Source organism: Procambarus clarkii, chromosome 24 (assembly GCF_040958095.1).
Source record: "Procambarus clarkii isolate CNS0578487 chromosome 24, FALCON_Pclarkii_2.0, whole genome shotgun sequence".
Lineage (NCBI taxonomy): Eukaryota > Metazoa > Arthropoda > Malacostraca > Decapoda > Cambaridae > Procambarus > Procambarus clarkii.
The window spans coordinates 43,894,908-43,912,166 of NC_091173.1; the positions used below are offsets into that span (position 1 = coordinate 43,894,908).

The 17,259-nt window shown below is 47.9% G+C and overlaps 2 protein-coding genes across 2 annotated transcripts; both read left to right on the forward strand.

The window, feature by feature from the left end:
* The first annotated feature begins 5,720 nt into the window (after positions 1-5,720).
* LOC138368087 (uncharacterized) lies at positions 5,721-7,742 on the forward strand. The gene has a single exon (XM_069330386.1). The coding sequence runs from the start codon at positions 5,721-5,723 to the stop codon at positions 7,740-7,742; it is 2,022 nt and encodes a 673-aa protein (XP_069186487.1).
* A 2,022-nt stretch (positions 7,743-9,764) lies between these two features.
* On the forward strand, positions 9,765-10,295 carry LOC138368088 (protein rtoA-like). The gene has a single exon (XM_069330387.1). The coding sequence runs from the start codon at positions 9,765-9,767 to the stop codon at positions 10,293-10,295; it is 531 nt and encodes a 176-aa protein (XP_069186488.1).
* The last annotated feature ends 6,964 nt before the right edge of the window (positions 10,296-17,259 follow it).

Below are 17,259 nucleotides of genomic sequence, written 5' to 3' on the forward strand. Positions count from 1 at the left end.
ACTACAGAGACTGTGGCAACACTGGAAGCTTGGTGGTTGTCTACAGAGACTGTGGCAACACTGGCAGCAACACTGGCAGGATTGTGATAGACTACAGAGACTGAGGCAACACTGGCAGCATAGTGGTTGACTACAGTGACTGTGTCAACACTAGCAGCATAGTGGTTGACTACAGTGACTGTGGCAACACTGGCAGCACAGTGGTAGACTACAGAAACTGTGTGAACACTGGTAGCATAATGGTTGACTACAGTGGTTGTGGCAACACTGGCGGCATAATGGTTAACAACAGTGACTGTGGCAACAATGGCAGCATAATGGTCGACTACAGAGACTGTGGCAACACTGGCAACATAATTGTTGACTACAGAGACTGTGGCAACACTGGCAGTGAAATGGTTAACTACAGTGACTTTGGCAACTCTGGCAGCATAGTGGTTGACTACAGTGACTGTGGCAACGCTGGCAACATAGTGGTTGACTACAGTGACTGTGTGAATACTAGCAGCATTGTGGTAGACTACAGAGACTGTAGCAACACTGGCAGCATAGTAGTAGACTGCAGTGTCTGTGGCAATATTGGGAGCATAATGGTTGACTACAGTGAATGTGGAAACACTGGCAGCATAGTTGTTGACAACAGAGACTGTTGCAACACTGGCGGCATAGTGGTTGACTACAGATACTGTGGCAACACTGGCAGCATAGTAGTTGATAACAGAGTCTGTGGCAACACTGGCAGCATAGTGGTTGACTACAGTGACTGTGTCAACACTAGCAGCTTAGTGGTTGACAACAGTGACTGTGGCAACACTGGCATCATAGTGGTTGACTACAGAGATAGTGACAACACTTGCAGCAACACTGGCAGCATAGTGGTTGACTACAGTGAGTGTGGCAAAACTGGCATCATAGTGGTTGACAACAGAGACAGTGGCAACACTTGCAGCAACACTGTCAGCAGAGACTGTGGCAACACTGGCAGCATAGTAGTAGACTACAGTGACTGTGGCAAAACTGGCAGCATATTGGTTGACTACAGTTACTGTGTCAACACTTGCATTATAGTTGTTGACTACAGAGACTGGGGCAACACTGGCAGCATTGTGGTAGACTACATAGACTGAGGCCACACTGGCAGCACAGTGGTTGAATACAGTGACTGTGGAAACATTGGCAGCATAGTGGTTGACTACAGTGAATATGTCAACACTAGCAGCATAGTGGTTGACTACAGTGACTGTGTCAACACTAGGAGTTTAGTGGATGACTACAGTGACTGTGGCAACACTGTCAGCAACACTGGCAGCATAGTGGTAGGCTACAGAGACTGGCAACATTGGCAGCATAGTCGTTGACTACAGTGACTGTGGCAAAACTGGCATCATATTGGTTAACTACAGTGACAGTGGGAACACTGGCAGCAACACAGGCAGCATAGTTGTTGACTAAAGAGACTTTGGCAACACAAGCAGCATAATGGTTGACTACAGAGACTGTGGCAACACTGGCAGCATAGTAGTAAAATACAGTGACTGTGACAAAACTGGCAGCATAATGGTTGACTACAGTGACTGTGTCAACACTGGCATTATAGTTGTTGACTACAAAGACTGGTGCAACACTGGCAGCAAAGTGGTTGACTACAGAGACTGTGGGAACACTGGCATCAACACTGGCAGCATTGTGGTAGACTACATAGACTGAGGCAACACTGGCAGCATAGTGGTTGACTACAGTGACTGTGGAAACTTTGGCAGCATAGTGGTTGACTACAGTGAATATGTCAACACTAGCAGCATAGTTGTTGACTACAGTGACAGTGGCAACACTGGTTGCAACACTGGCAGCATAGTTGTAGACTACAGAGACTGTGGCAACACTGGTAACATAGTGGTTGACAACAGTGATTGTGGCCACACTGGCAGCATAGTGGTTGACTACTGTGACTGAGTCAACACTAACAGCATAGTGGTTGACTACAGTGACTGTGGCAACACTGGCAGCATAGTGGATGACTACAGTGAGTGTGGCAACACTGGCATCATAGTGGTTGACTACAGAGACTGTAGAAACACTGGCAGTAACACTGGCAGCATAGTGGTTGACTACAGTGACTGTGTCAACACTAGCAGCTTAGTGGTTGACAACAGTGACTGTGGCAACACTGGCATCATAGTGGTTGACTACAGAGATAGTGACAACACTTGCAGCAACACTGGCAGCATAGTGGTTGACTACAGTGAGTGTGGCAAAACTGGCATCATAGTGGTTGACAACAGAGACAGTGGCAACACTTGCAGCAACACTGTCAGCAGAGACTGTGGCAACACTGGCAGCATAGTAGTAGACTACAGTGACTGTGGCAAAACTGGCAGCATATTGGTTGACTACAGTTACTGTGTCAACACTTGCATTATAGTTGTTGACTACAGAGACTGGGGCAACACTGGCAGCATTGTGGTAGACTACATAGACTGAGGCCACACTGGCAGCACAGTGGTTGAATACAGTGACTGTGGAAACATTGGCAGCATAGTGGTTGACTACAGTGAATATGTCAACACTAGCAGCATAGTGGTTGACTACAGTGACTGTGTCAACACTAGGAGTTTAGTGGATGACTACAGTGACTGTGGCAACACTGTCAGCAACACTGGCAGCATAGTGGTAGGCTACAGAGACTGGCAACATTGGCAGCATAGTCGTTGACTACAGTGACTGTGGCAAAACTGGCATCATATTGGTTAACTACAGTGACAGTGGGAACACTGGCAGCAACACAGGCAGCATAGTTGTTGACTAAAGAGACTTTGGCAACACAAGCAGCATAATGGTTGACTACAGAGACTGTGGCAACACTGGCAGCATAGTAGTAAAATACAGTGACTGTGACAAAACTGGCAGCATAATGGTTGACTACAGTGACTGTGTCAACACTGGCATTATAGTTGTTGACTACAAAGACTGGTGCAACACTGGCAGCAAAGTGGTTGACTACAGAGACTGTGGGAACACTGGCATCAACACTGGCAGCATTGTGGTAGACTACATAGACTGAGGCAACACTGGCAGCATAGTGGTTGACTACAGTGACTGTGGAAACTTTGGCAGCATAGTGGTTGACTACAGTGAATATGTCAACACTAGCAGCATAGTTGTTGACTACAGTGACAGTGGCAACACTGGTTGCAACACTGGCAGCATAGTTGTAGACTACAGAGACTGTGGCAACACTGGTAACATAGTGGTTGACAACAGTGATTGTGGCCACACTGGCAGCATAGTGGTTGACTACTGTGACTGAGTAAACACTAACAGCATAGTGGTTGACTACAGTGACTGTGGCAACACTGGCAGCATAGTGGATGACTACAGTGAGTGTGGCAACACTGGCATCATAGTGGTTGACTACAGAGACTGTAGAAACACTGGCAGTAACACTGGCAGCATAGTGGTTGAGTACAGAGACTATGGCAACACTGGCAGCACAGTGGTTGACTACAGTGACAGTGGCAACACTGGCAGCAACATTGGCAGCATTGTGGTTGACTACAGAGACTGTGGCAACAAAAGCAGCATAATGGTTGACTACAGAGACTGTGGCAACACTGGCAGCTTAGTTGTAGACTACAGTGACTGTGGCAAAACTGGCAGCACAATGGTTGACTACAGTGACTGTGGCAACACTGACAGCATTGTGGTAGACTACAGTGACTGTCGCAACACTGGCAGCATTGTGGTAGACTACAGTGACTGTGGCAACAATAGCAACAACACTGACAGCAATACTGGCCGCAACACTGGCCACATAGTGGTTGACTACAGAGACTGTCGCAACACCAGCAGCATAATGGTTGACTACAGAGACTATGGCAACACTGACAGCATAGTAGTAGACTTAAGTGACTGTGGAAACTCTGGCACCATAATGGTTGACTACAGTGACTGTCTCAACACTGGCATCATAGTTGTTGACTACAGAGACTGTGGCAACACTGGCAGCATAGTGGTTGTCTACTGAGACTGTGGCAACAATGGCAGCATAAAGGTTGACTACAGAGATTGTGGCAACACTGCCAGTATAATGGTTAACTACAGTGACTGTGGCAACACTAGCAGCATAGTGGTTGACTACAATGACTGTGGCAACACTGGCAGCATAGTGGTAGACTACACAGACTGTGGCGACACTGGTAGCATTGTGGTTGACTACAGTGACTGTAGCAACACTGAATTATGGTTGACTACAGAGACTTTGTCAACACTAGCAGCATAGTGGTTGACTACAGTGACTGTGGCAACACTGGCAGCATAGTGGTTGACTACAGTGACTGTGGCAAAACTGGCATCATAGTGGTTGACTACAGAGATAGTGGCAACACTGGCAGGAACACTGTCAGCAACACTGGCAGCATAGTGGTTGACTACAGTGACTATGGCAAAACTGTCATCATAGTGGTTGACTACAGTGACAGTGGCAACACTGGCAGCAACACAGGCAGCATAATGGATGACTACAGAGACTGTGGCAAAACTGGCATCATAGTGGTTGACTACAGTGACTGTGTCAACACTGGCAGCATATTGGTTGACTACAGTGACTGTGTCAACACTGGCAGCATAGTGGTTGACTACAGTGACTGTGGCAAAACTGGCATCATAGTGGTTGACTACAGAGACAGTGGCAACACTGGCAGCTTAGTTGTAGACTACAGTGACTGTGGCAACACTGGCAGCATTGTTTTAGACTACAGTGACTGTTGCAACACTGGCAGCATAATTGTTGACTACAGTGACTGTGGCAACACTGGCAGCATTGTGGTAGACTACAGTGACTGTGGCAACAATGGCAACAACACTGGCAGCAACACTGGCCGCAACACTGGCCACATAGTGGTTGACTACAAAGACTGTTGCAACACAAGCAGCATAATGGTTGACTACAGAGACTGTGGCAACATTGGCAGCATAGTAGTAGACTTCAGTGACTGTGGAAACACTGGCAGCATAATGGTTGACTACAGTGACTGTGGCAACACGGGCAGCATAGTAACAGACTACAGTGACTGTGGCAATACTGGCAGCATAATGGTTGACAACAGTGACTGTGGAAACACTGGCAGCACTCTGGTACACTACAATGACTGTTGCAACACTGGCAGCATAGTGGTAGACTACAGTCACTATGGCAACACTGGCCCCATTGTGGTAGACTAGAGTGACTGTGGCATAAATGGCAGCAACACCCACAGCAACATTGGCAGCAACACTGGCATCATTGTGGTTGATTACAATGACTGTGGCAATACTGGAAGCATAGTGGTAGACTACTGTGACTGTCGCGACACTGACAGCATTGTGATCGACTACAGTGACAGAGGGAACAATGGCAGCATTGTGGAAGACTACAGTGACTGTGGTAAAACTGGTAGCATTATGGTTGACTACAGAGATTGTGCCAACACTGGCAGCATAGTTGTATACTACAGTGACTAGGGGAACTCTGGCAGGGTTGTGGTAGACTACAGAGACTGTGGCAACACTGGCAGCATTGTGGTAGACTACAGAGTCTGTGGCAATACTGGCAGCAAAATGGTTGACTACAATGACTGTGACAACATTGGCAGCACTGTGGAAGACTACAGTGACTGTGGAAACAATGGCAGAAACACTGGCAGCATTGTCACTATCAATAACCAGCAACAACAATAGCAACAATGGCAGCAACACTGTCAGCCACCATTCTCAGCATAGTGGTTGACTACAGTGACAGTGGCAACACTGGCAGCATCACTGGCAGCATTTTGGTTGACTACAGACACTGTGGCAACACTGGCAGCATAATGGTAGACCACAGTGACTGTGACAACACTGGCAGCACTGTGGTTGACTACAGAGACTGTGGCAACACAAACAGCAAAATGGTTGACTACATAGACTATGGCAACACTGAAAGCATAGTAGTAGACTACAGTCACTGTGGCAACAATGGCAGCATAATAGTTGACTTCATTGACTTTTGCTACACTGGCAGCATTGTGGTAGATTACAGTGACTGTAGCAACACTTGCAGCATTGTGGTAGACTACAGTGACTGTGGCAACACTTGCAGCATAATGAGAGACTACAGAGACTGTGGCAACACTAGCAGCAACACTATCAGCATGGTGTTTGAATACAGAGACTATTACAACACTCGCATCATAGTGGTTAACTACAGTGACAGTGGCAACACTGGCAGCAACTCAGGCAGCATTGTGGTTGACTACAGAGACTGTGGCAACACTGGCAGCATAGTAGTAGACTACATTGTCTGTGGCAATACTGGCAGCATAATGGTTGACTACAGTGAATGTGACAACACTGGCAGCACTGTGGTAGACTACAGTGACTGTGGCAACAATGGCAGCAACACTGGCAGCAAAGTGGTTGACTACAGAGACTGTGGCAACACATACAGCAAAAGGGTTGACTACAGAGACTATGGCGACACTGGCAACATTGTGGTAGACTATAGTGTCTGTGGCAATACTGGGAGCATAATGGTTGACTACAGTGACTGTTGCTACACTGGCAGCATAGTGGTTGACTACAGTGAATGTGTCAACACATGCAGCATAGTGGTTGACTACAGTGACTGTAGCAACACTAGCAGCAACACTATCAGCATTGTGTTTGAATACAGAGACTATTACAACACTCGCAGCATAGTGGTTAACTACAGTGACAGTGGCAACACTGGCAGCAAGACAGGCAGCATAGTGGTTGAATGCATAGACTGTGGCAACACTGGCAGCAACACAGGCAACATAGTGGTTGACTACAGAAACTGTGGCAACACAAGCAGCATAATGGTTGACAACAGAGACTGTGACAACACTGGCAGCATAGGAGTAGACTACAGTGAATGTGGATATACTGGCAGCATAATGGTTCACTACAGTGACTGTGGCAACAATAGCAGCAACACTGGGAGCAACACTGGCAGCATAGTAGTTGACTACAGAAACTTTGGCAACACAAGCAGCATAATGGTTGACAAGAGTGACTGTGGCTACACTGGCAGCATTGTGGTAGACTACAGTGACTGTGGCAACATTGGCAGCATAGTGGTAGACTACAGTGACTGTCGGAACACTGGCAGCATTTTGGTGAACTATAATGACTGTGGGAACACTGGCAGCATTGTGGTTGACTACAGAGGCTCTGGAAACACTGGCAGCAACACTGGCAGCATAGTGGGTCACTACAGAGACTATAGCAAAACTGGCAACATTGTGGTTGACTACAGTGACAGTGGCAACACCGGCAGCAACACAGGCAGCATAGTCGTTGACTACAGAGATTGTGGCAGCACTGGCCGCAACACAGGCAGCATAGTGGTTGACTACTGTGACTGTGGCAACAATGGCAGCAACACTTGCAGCAACACTGGCAGCATAGTGGTTGACTACAGTGACTGTGGCAAGACTGGCAGCAACACTGGCTGCATAGTGGTAGACTACAGAGACTGTGGCAACACTGGTAGCATAGTGGTTGACTACAGTGATTGTGGCACCACTGACAGCATAGTGGTTGATTACAGTGACTGTTTCAACACTGCCAGCATAGTGGTTGACTACAGTGACTGTTGCAACACTGGCATCATAGTGGTTGACTACAGAGACTGTGGCAACACTGGCAGCAACACTGGCAGCAAAGTGGTTGACTACAGAGAATATGACAACACTGCAGCATAGTGGTTGACTACAGTGACAGTGGCAACACTGGCAGCAAAGCGGTTGACTACAGTGACTGTGGGGACACTGGCAGCATTGTGGTAGACTACAGTGACTGTGGCAACACTGGTAGCATTGTGGTATACTACAGTGACTGTGGCAACAAAGGCAACAACACTGGCAGAAACACAGGCTGCAACACAAGCAGTATAATGTTGACTACAGAGACTGTAGCAACACTGGCAGCATAGAGGTAGATTGCATTGTCTGTGGCAACACTGGCAGCATAATGGTAGACTGCAGTGACTGTGGAAACACTGGCAGCATAATGGTTGACTACAGAGTCTGTGGAAACAATAACAGGATCGTGGTAGACTACAGTGACAGAGGCATTACTGGCAGCATAGATTTTGACTACAGAGACTGTGGCAAATCTGGCAGCATAGTAGTAGACTACAGTGACTGTTCCAATACTGGCAGCATAATGGTTGACTACAGTGACTGTGGCAAAAATGGCAGCAACACTGGGAGCAACACTGGCAGCATAGTGGTTGACTACAAAAACTGTGGCAACACAAGCAGCATAATGGTTGACTACAGAGAATGTGGCAACACTGGCAGCATAGTAGTAGACAACAGTCACTGTGGCAACACTGGCAGCATAATAGTTGACCACAGTGACTGTGGCAACACTGGCAGCATAATAGGTGACCACAGTGACTGTGGCAACACTGGCAGCATGATAGTTGACTACAGTGACTGTGGCAACACTGGCAGCATTGTGGTAGACTACAGTGACTGTGGTACCACTAGCAGCATAGTAGTTGACTACAGAGATTATTACAACACTGTCAGCATAGTGGTTGACTAGAGTGACAGTGGCAACAGTGGCAGCAACACAGGCAGCATAGTGGATGACTACAGAGACTGTGGCAACACAAGCAGCATAATGGTTGACTGCAGAGACTGTGGCAACACGGGCAGCATAGTAGTAGAGTACTGTGACTGTGGCAATACTGGAAGCATAATGGTTGACTACAGTGACTCTGGCAACACTTGCAGCACTGTGGTAGACTACAGTGACTGTCGCAACACAGGCAGCATAGTGGTAAACTACAGTGACTGTGGCAAAAATGGCAGCAACACTGGCAGCAAAACTGGAAGCAACACTGGCAGCAACACTGGCAGCATTGTGGTAGACTACAGTGACTGTGGCAGCACTGGCAGCATAGTGGTAGACTACAGTGACTGTGGAAACACTGGCAGCATTGTGGTAGACTACAGTGACTGAGGGAACACTGACTACATTGTGGTAGGCTACAGTGACTGTGGCAACACTGGCAGCATAATGGCTGACTACAGAGTCTGTTTCTCTACTGGCACCATAGTGGTAGACTACAGTGACAGAGGCAACACTGGCAGCATTGTGGATGACTACAGAGACTGTGGCAACACTGGCAGCATTGTGGTAGACAACAAAGACTGTGGCAACACTGGAAGCATAGTGGTTCACTACAGTGACTGTGGCAACACTGGCAGCATAGTAGTGGACTACAGTGACTGTGGCAACACTGGCAACAACACCGGAAGCATAGTGGTTGACTACAGTGACTGTGGCAACACTGGCAGCATAGTGGTTGACTACAGTGACTGTGGGAACACTGGCAACAACACCCGCAGCAAATTGGTAGACTACAGAGACTGTGGCAACACTGCTAGCATAGTTCTTGACTACAGTGACTGTAGCAACACTGGCAGCATAGTGGTAAACTACAGTGCCTTTGTCAACACTAGCAGCATAGTGGTTGACTACAGTCTCAGAGGCAACACTGGTATCATAGTTGTGGACTACAGAGACTCTGACAACACTGGCAGCAAAGTGGTTGACTACAGTGACTGTGGCAAAACTGGCAGCATAGTGGTTGATTACAGCAACTGTGGCAACACTGCAGCAATACTGGCAGCATAGTGGTAGACTACAGAGGCTGTAGTAACACTGGTAGCATAGTTGTTGACTACAGTGACTGTGGCAACACTGGCAGCATGGTTGTTGACTACACAGACTATTGCAACACTAACAGCATAGTGGTTGACTACAGTGACAGTGGCAACACTGGCAGCAACACAGGCAGCATTGTGGTTGACTACAGAGACTGTGGCAACACTGGCAGCAACACAGGCAGCATAGTGGTTCACTACAGTGACTGTGACAATAATGGTAACAACACTGGCAGCAACACAGGCAGCATAGTGATTGACTACAGAGACTGTGGCAACACTGGCAGCATCACAGGCAGCATAGTGGTTCACAACAGTAACTGTGGCAATAATGGTAGCAACACTGGCAGCAACACTGGCAGCATAGTGGTTGACTACAGAGCCTGTGGCAGCAGAAACAGCAAAAGGCTTGACGACAGAGACTGTGGCAACACTGGCAGCATATTAGTAGACTACAGTCACTGTGGCAACACTGGCAGTATAATAGTTGACTACAGTGACTGTGGCAACACTGGCAGCATTGTGGTAAACTACAGAATCTGTGGCAACACTGGTAGCATAGTAATTGAACAGTGACTGTTGCACCACTGGCTACATTGTGGTAGACGACATTAACTGTCGCTACGCTGGCAGCATTGTGGTTGATTACAGCAACTTTGGCAACACTGGCAGCATTGTGGTAGACTACAGTGACTGTGGCAACACTCTCAGCATAATTTGAGACTACAGAGACAGGGACAACACTGGCAGCAACACTGGCAGCATGGTTGTTTACTACAGAGATTATTACAACACGGGCAGCATAGTGGTTAACTACAGTGACAGTGCCAATACTGGCAGCAACACAGGCAGCATAGTGGTTGACTACAGAGACTTTGGCAACCCTGGCAGCCACTCAGGCAGCATCGTGGTTCCCTACAGTGATTGTGGCAACAATGGCAGCAACACTGGCAGCATTTTGGTAGACTACAGTGACTGTGGCAACACTGGCAGCATAGTGGTAGACAACAGTGACTGTCGCAACACTGGCAGCATTGTGGTAGACTACAGTGACTGTGGGAACACTTTCATCATTGTAGTAGACTACAGTGACTGTGGCAACACTGGCAGCATAATGGCTGACTACAGAGTCTGTGGCAATACTGGCAGCATAGTGGTAGACTACAGTGACAGAGGCAACACTGGCAGCATTGTGGTAGACTTCAGTGACTGAGGGAATACTGGCAACATTGTGGTAGACTACAGTGACTGTGGCAACACTGGCAGCATTGTGGTAGACTACAGTGACTGTGTTAACACTGGGAGCATAATGGCTGACTACAGAGTCTGTTTCTCTACTAGCACCATAGTGGTAGACTACAGTGACAGAGGCAACACTGGCAGCATTGTGGATGACTACAGAGACTGTGGCAACACTGGCAGCATTGTGGTAGACAACAAAGACTGTGACAACACTGGAAGCCTAGTGGTTGACTACAGTGACTGTGGCAACACTTGCAGCATAGTGGTTGACTACAGTGACTGTGGCAACACTGGCAGCATAGCGGTTGACTACAGTGACTGTGGCAACACTGGCAACAACACCTGCAGCAAATTGGTAGACTACAGAGACTGTGGCAACACTGCTAGCATAGTTCTTGACCACAGTGACTGTAGCAACACTGGAAGCATAGTGGTAAACTACAGTGCCTTTGTCAACACTAGCAGCATAGTGGTTGACTACAGTCACAGAGGCAACACTGGTAGCATAGCTGTGGACTACAGAGACTGTGGAAACAATGGCAACATTGTGCTAGTCTACAGAGACTCTGACAACACTGGCAGCAAAGTGGTTGACTACAGTGACTGTGGCAACACTGGCAGCATAGTGGTTGACTACAGCAACTGTAGCTACACTGCAGCAATACTGGCAGCATAGTGGTAGACTACAGAGGCTGTAGCAACACTGGTAGCATAGTTGTTGACTACAGTGACTGTGGCAACACTAGCAGCATGGTTGTTGACTGCACAGACTATTACAACACTAACAGCATAGTGGTTGACTACAGTGACAGTGGCAACACTGGCAGCAACACAGGCAGCATTGTGGTTGACTACAGAGACTGTGGCAACACTGGCAGCAACACAGGCAGCATAGTGGTTCATAACAGTGACTGTGGCAACAATGGTAACAACACTGGCAGCAACACAGGCAGCATAGTGGTTGACTACAGAGACTGTGGCAACACTGGCAGCAATACAGGCAGCATAGTGGTTCACTACAGTAAATGTGGCAACAATGGTAGCAACACTGGCAGCAACACTGGTAGCATGGTTGTTTACTACAGAGATTATTACAACACGGGCAGCATTGTGGTTAACTACAGTGACAGTGCCAACACTGGCAGCAACACAGGCAGCATTGTGGTTGACTACAGAGACTGTGGCAACCCTGGCAGCCACTCGGGCAGCATCGTGGTTCACTACAGTGATTGTGGCAACAATGGCAGCAACACTGACAGCATTATGGTAGACTACAGTGACTGTGGCAACACTGGCAGCATAGTGGTAGACTAAAATGACTGTCGCAACACTGGCAGCAATGTAGTAGACTACAGTGACTGTGGCAACACTGGCAGCATACTGGCTGACTACAGAGTCTGTGGCAATACTGGCAGCATAGTGGTAGACTACAGTGACAGAGGCAACACTGGCAGCATAGTGGTTGACTACAGATACTGTTGCAACACTGGCAGCAACTCTAGCAGCTTAGTGTAGACTACAGAGACTGTGGCAACACGGGTAGCATAGTGGTTGACTACAGTGACTGTAGCAACACCCGCAGCATAGTGGTTGACTACAGTGACTTTTTCAACACTAGCAGCATAGTGGTTGACTACAGTGACTGTGCCAACACTGGCAGCATTGTGGTTGACTACAGTGACTGTGGCAACACTGGCATCATAGTGGTTGACTACAGAGACAGAGGCAACACTGGCAGCAACACTGGCAGCATAGTGGTTGACTCCAGAGACTATGGCAACACTAGCAGCATAGTGATTGACTACAGTGACAGTGGTAACACTGGCAGCAAAACAGGCAGCATAGAGGTTGACTACAGTGACTGTGGCAACAATGGCAGAAACACTGGCAGGATAGTGGTTGACTACAGAGACTGTGGCAACACAAGCAGCATAATGGTTGACTACAGACACTGTGGCAACACTGGCAGCATACTAGTAGACTACAGTGACTGTGGCAACACTAGCAGCATAATGGTGTACTATAGTGACTGTGTCAACTCTGGCATCATTGTTGTTGACTAAAGAGACTGTGGCAACACAGGCAGCAATGTGGTTGACTACAGAGACTGTGGCAACTCTGGCAGCATAGTGGTTGACTACAGTAACTGTGGCCACAGTTGCAGCATAATGGTTGACTACAGTGACTGTGTCAACGCTAGAAGCATAGTGGTTGACTACTGTGAATGTGGCAACACTGTCAGCAACAATGGCAGCATAGTGGTAGACTACAGAGACTGTGGCAACACTGGTAGCATAGTGGTTGTCTACAGTGAATTTGGCCACACTGGCATCATAGTGGTTGACTACAGAGACTGTTGCAACAAAAGCGGCATAATGGTTGACTACAGAGACTGTGGCAACACTGGCAGCATAGTAGTAGACTTCAGTGACTGTGGAAACACTGGCAGCATAATGGTTGACTACAGTGACTGTGGCAACACGGGCAGCATAGTAGTAGACTAGAGTGACTGTGGCAATACTGGCAGCATAATGGTTGACTACAGTCACTGTGGCAACACTGGCACCATTGTAGTAGACTACAGTGACTGTGGCAAAAATGGCAGCAACACCCACAGCAACATTGGCAGCATTGTGATTGATTACAGTGACTGTGGCAATACTGGCAGCATAAAGGTAGACTACTGTGACTGTCGCGACACTGGCAGCATTGTGGTAGACTACAGTGACTGTGGGAACACTTTCATCATTGTAGTAGACTACAGTGACTGTGGCAACACTGGCAGCATAATGGCTGACTACAGAGTCTGTGGCAATACTGGCAGCATAGTGGTAGACTACAGTGACAGAGGCAACACTGGCAGCATTGTGGTAGACTTCAGTGACTGAGGGAACACTTGCAACATTGTGGTAGACTACAGTGACTGTGGCAACACTGGCAGCGTTGTGGTAGACTACAGTGACTGTGGCAACACTGGCAGCATAATGGCTGACTACAGAGACTGTGGCAACACTGGCAGCATTGTGGTAGACAACAAAGACTGTGACAACACTGGAAGCATAGTGGTTGACTACAGTGACTGTGGCAACACTTGCAGCATAGTGGTTGACTACAGTGACTGTGGCAACACTGGCAGCATAGCGGTTGACTACAGTGACAGTGGCAACACTGGCAACAACACCTGCAGCAAATTGGTAGACTACAGAGACTGTGGCAACACTGCTAGCATAGTTCTTGACTACAGTGACTGTAGCAACACTGGAAGCATAGTGGTAAACTACAGTGCCTTTGTCAACACTAGCAGCATAGTGGTTGACTACAGTCACAGAGGCAACACTGGTAGCATAGCTGTGGACTACAGAGACTGTGGAAACAATGGCAACATTGTGCTAGTCTACAGAGACTCTGACAACACTGGCAGCAAAGTGGTTGACTACAGTGACTGTGGCAACACTGGCAGCATAGTGGTTGACTACAGCAACTGTAGCTACACTGCAGCAATACTGGCAGCATAGTGGTAGACTACAGAGGCTGTAGCAACACTGGTAGCATAGTTGTTGACTACAGTGACTGTGGCAACACTAGCAGCATGGTTGTTGACTACACAGACTATTACAACACTAACAGCATAGTGGTTGACTACAGTGACAGTGGCAACACTGGCAGCAACACAGGCAGCATTGTGGTTGACTACAGAGACTGTGGCAACACTGGCAGCAACACAGGCAGCATAGTGGTTCACAACAGTGACTGTGGCAACAATGGTAACAACACTGGCAGCAACACAGGCAGCATAGTGGTTGACTACAGAGACTGTGGCAACACTGGCAGCAATTCAGGCAGCATAGTGGTTCACTACAGTAAATGTGGCAACAATGGTAGCAACACTGGCAGCAACACTGGCAGCATGGTTGTTTACTACAGAGATTATTACAACACGGGCAGCATTGTGGTTAACTACAGTGACAGTGCCAACACTGGCAGCAACACAGGCATCATAGTGGTTGACTACAGAGACTGTGGCAACCCTGGCAGCCACTCGGGCAGCATCGTGGTTCACTACAGTGATTGTGGCAACAATGGCAGCAACACTGACAGCATTGTGGTAGACTACAGTGACTGTGGCAACACTGGCAGCATAGTGGTAGACTACAATGACTGTCGCAACACTGGCAGCAATGTAGTAGACTACAGTGACTGTGGCAACACTGGCAGCATAATGGCTGACTACAGAGTCTGTGGCAATACTGGCAGCATAGTGGTAGACTACAGTGACAGAGGCAACACTGGCAGCATAGTGGTTGACTACAGATACTGTTGCAACACTGGCAGCAACTCTAGCAGCTTAGTGTAGACTACAGAGACTGTGGCAACACGGGTAGCATAGTGGTTGACTACAGTGACTGTAGCAACACCCGCAGCATAGTGGTTGACTACAGTGACTTTTTCAACACTAGCAGCATAGTGGTTGACTACAGTGACTGTGCCAACACTGGCAGCATTGTGGTTGACTACAGTGACTGTGGCAACACTGGCATCATAGTGGTTGACTACAGAGACAGAGGCAACACTGGCAGCATAGTGGTTGACTCCAGAGACTACGGCAACACTAGCAGCATAGTGATTGACTACAGTGACAGTGGGACAGTGGTAACACTGGCAGCAAAACAGGCAGCATAGAGGTTGACTACAGTGACTGTGGCAACAATGGCAGAAACACTGCAGGATAGTGGTTGACTACAGAGACTGTGGCAACACAAGCAGCATAATGGTTGACTACAGACACTGTGGCAACACTGGCAGCATACTAGTAGACTACAGTGACTGTGGCAACACTGGCAGCATAATGGTGTATTATAGTGACTGTGTCAACTCTGGCATCATTGTTGTTGACTAAAGAGACTGTGGTAACACAGGCAGCAATGTGGTTGACTACAGAGACTGAGGCAACTCTGGCAGCATAGTGGTTGACTACAGTAACTGTGGCCACACTGGTAGCATAGTGGTTGACAACAGTGATTGTGGCAACACTGGCAGCATAGTGATTGACTACAGTGATTGTGTCAACACTAGAAGCATAGTGGTTGACTACAGTGAATGTGGCAACACTGTCAGCAACAATGGCAGCATAGTGGTAGACTACAGAGACTGTGGCAACACTGGTAGCATAGTGGTTGACAACAGTGATTGTGGCAACACTGGCAGCATAGTGGTTGACTACAGTGATTGTGTCAACACTAGAAGCATAGTGGTTGTCTACAGTGAATTTGGCCACACTGGCATCATAGTGGTTGACTACAGAGACTGTTGCAACACAAGCGGCATAATGGTTGACTACAGAGACTGTGGCAACACTGGCAGCATAGTAGTAGACTTCAGTGACTGTGGAAACACTGGCAGCATAATGGTTGACTACAGTGACTGTGGCAACACGGGCAGCATAGTAGTAGACTAGAGTGACTGTGGCAATACTGGCAGCATAATGGTTGACTACAGTCACTGTGGCAACACTGGCACCATTGTAGTAGACTACAGTGACTGTGACAAAAATGGCAGCAACACCCACAGCAACATTGGCAGCATTGTGATTGATTACAGTGACTGTGGCAATACTGGCAGCATAGTGGTAGACTACTGTGACTGTCGCGACACTGGCAGCATTGTGGTAGACTACAGTGACTGTGGGAACACTTTCATCATTGTAGTAGACTACAGTGACTGTGGCAACACTGGCAGCATAATGGCTGACTACAGAGTCTGTGGCAATACTGGCAGCATTGTGGTAGACTACAGTGACAGAGGCAACACTGGCAGCATTGTGGTAGACTTCAGTGACTGAGGGAACACTTGCAACATTGTGTTAGACTACAGTGACTGTGGCAACACTGGCAGCGTTGTGGTAGACTACAGTGACTGTGGCAACACTGGCAGCATAATGGCTGACTACAGAGTCTGTTTCTCTACTAGCACCATAGTGGTAGACTACAGTGACAGAGGCAACACTGGCAGCATTGTGGATGACTACAGAGACTGTGGCAACACTGGCAGCATTGTGGTAGACAACAAAGACTGTGGCAACACTGGAAGCATAGTGGTTGACTACAGTGACTGTGGCAACACTGGCAGCATAGTGGTTGACTACAGTGACTGTGGCAACACTGGCAACAACACTGGAAGCATAGTGGTTGACTACAGTGACTGTGGCAACACTGGCAGCATAGCGGTTGACTACAGTGACTGTGGCAACACTGGCAACAACAGCTGCAGCAAATTGGTAGACTACAGAGACTGTGGCAAC

Bases quoted from the DNA above. Each gene is read 5' to 3' on its own strand.
- LOC138368087 (XM_069330386.1), top strand. From the start codon at position 5,721: ATGGCAGCAACACTGTCAGCCACCATTCTCAGCATAGTGGTTGACTAC.
- LOC138368088 (XM_069330387.1), top strand. From the start codon at position 9,765: ATGGTTGTTGACTACACAGACTATTGCAACACTAACAGCATAGTGGTT.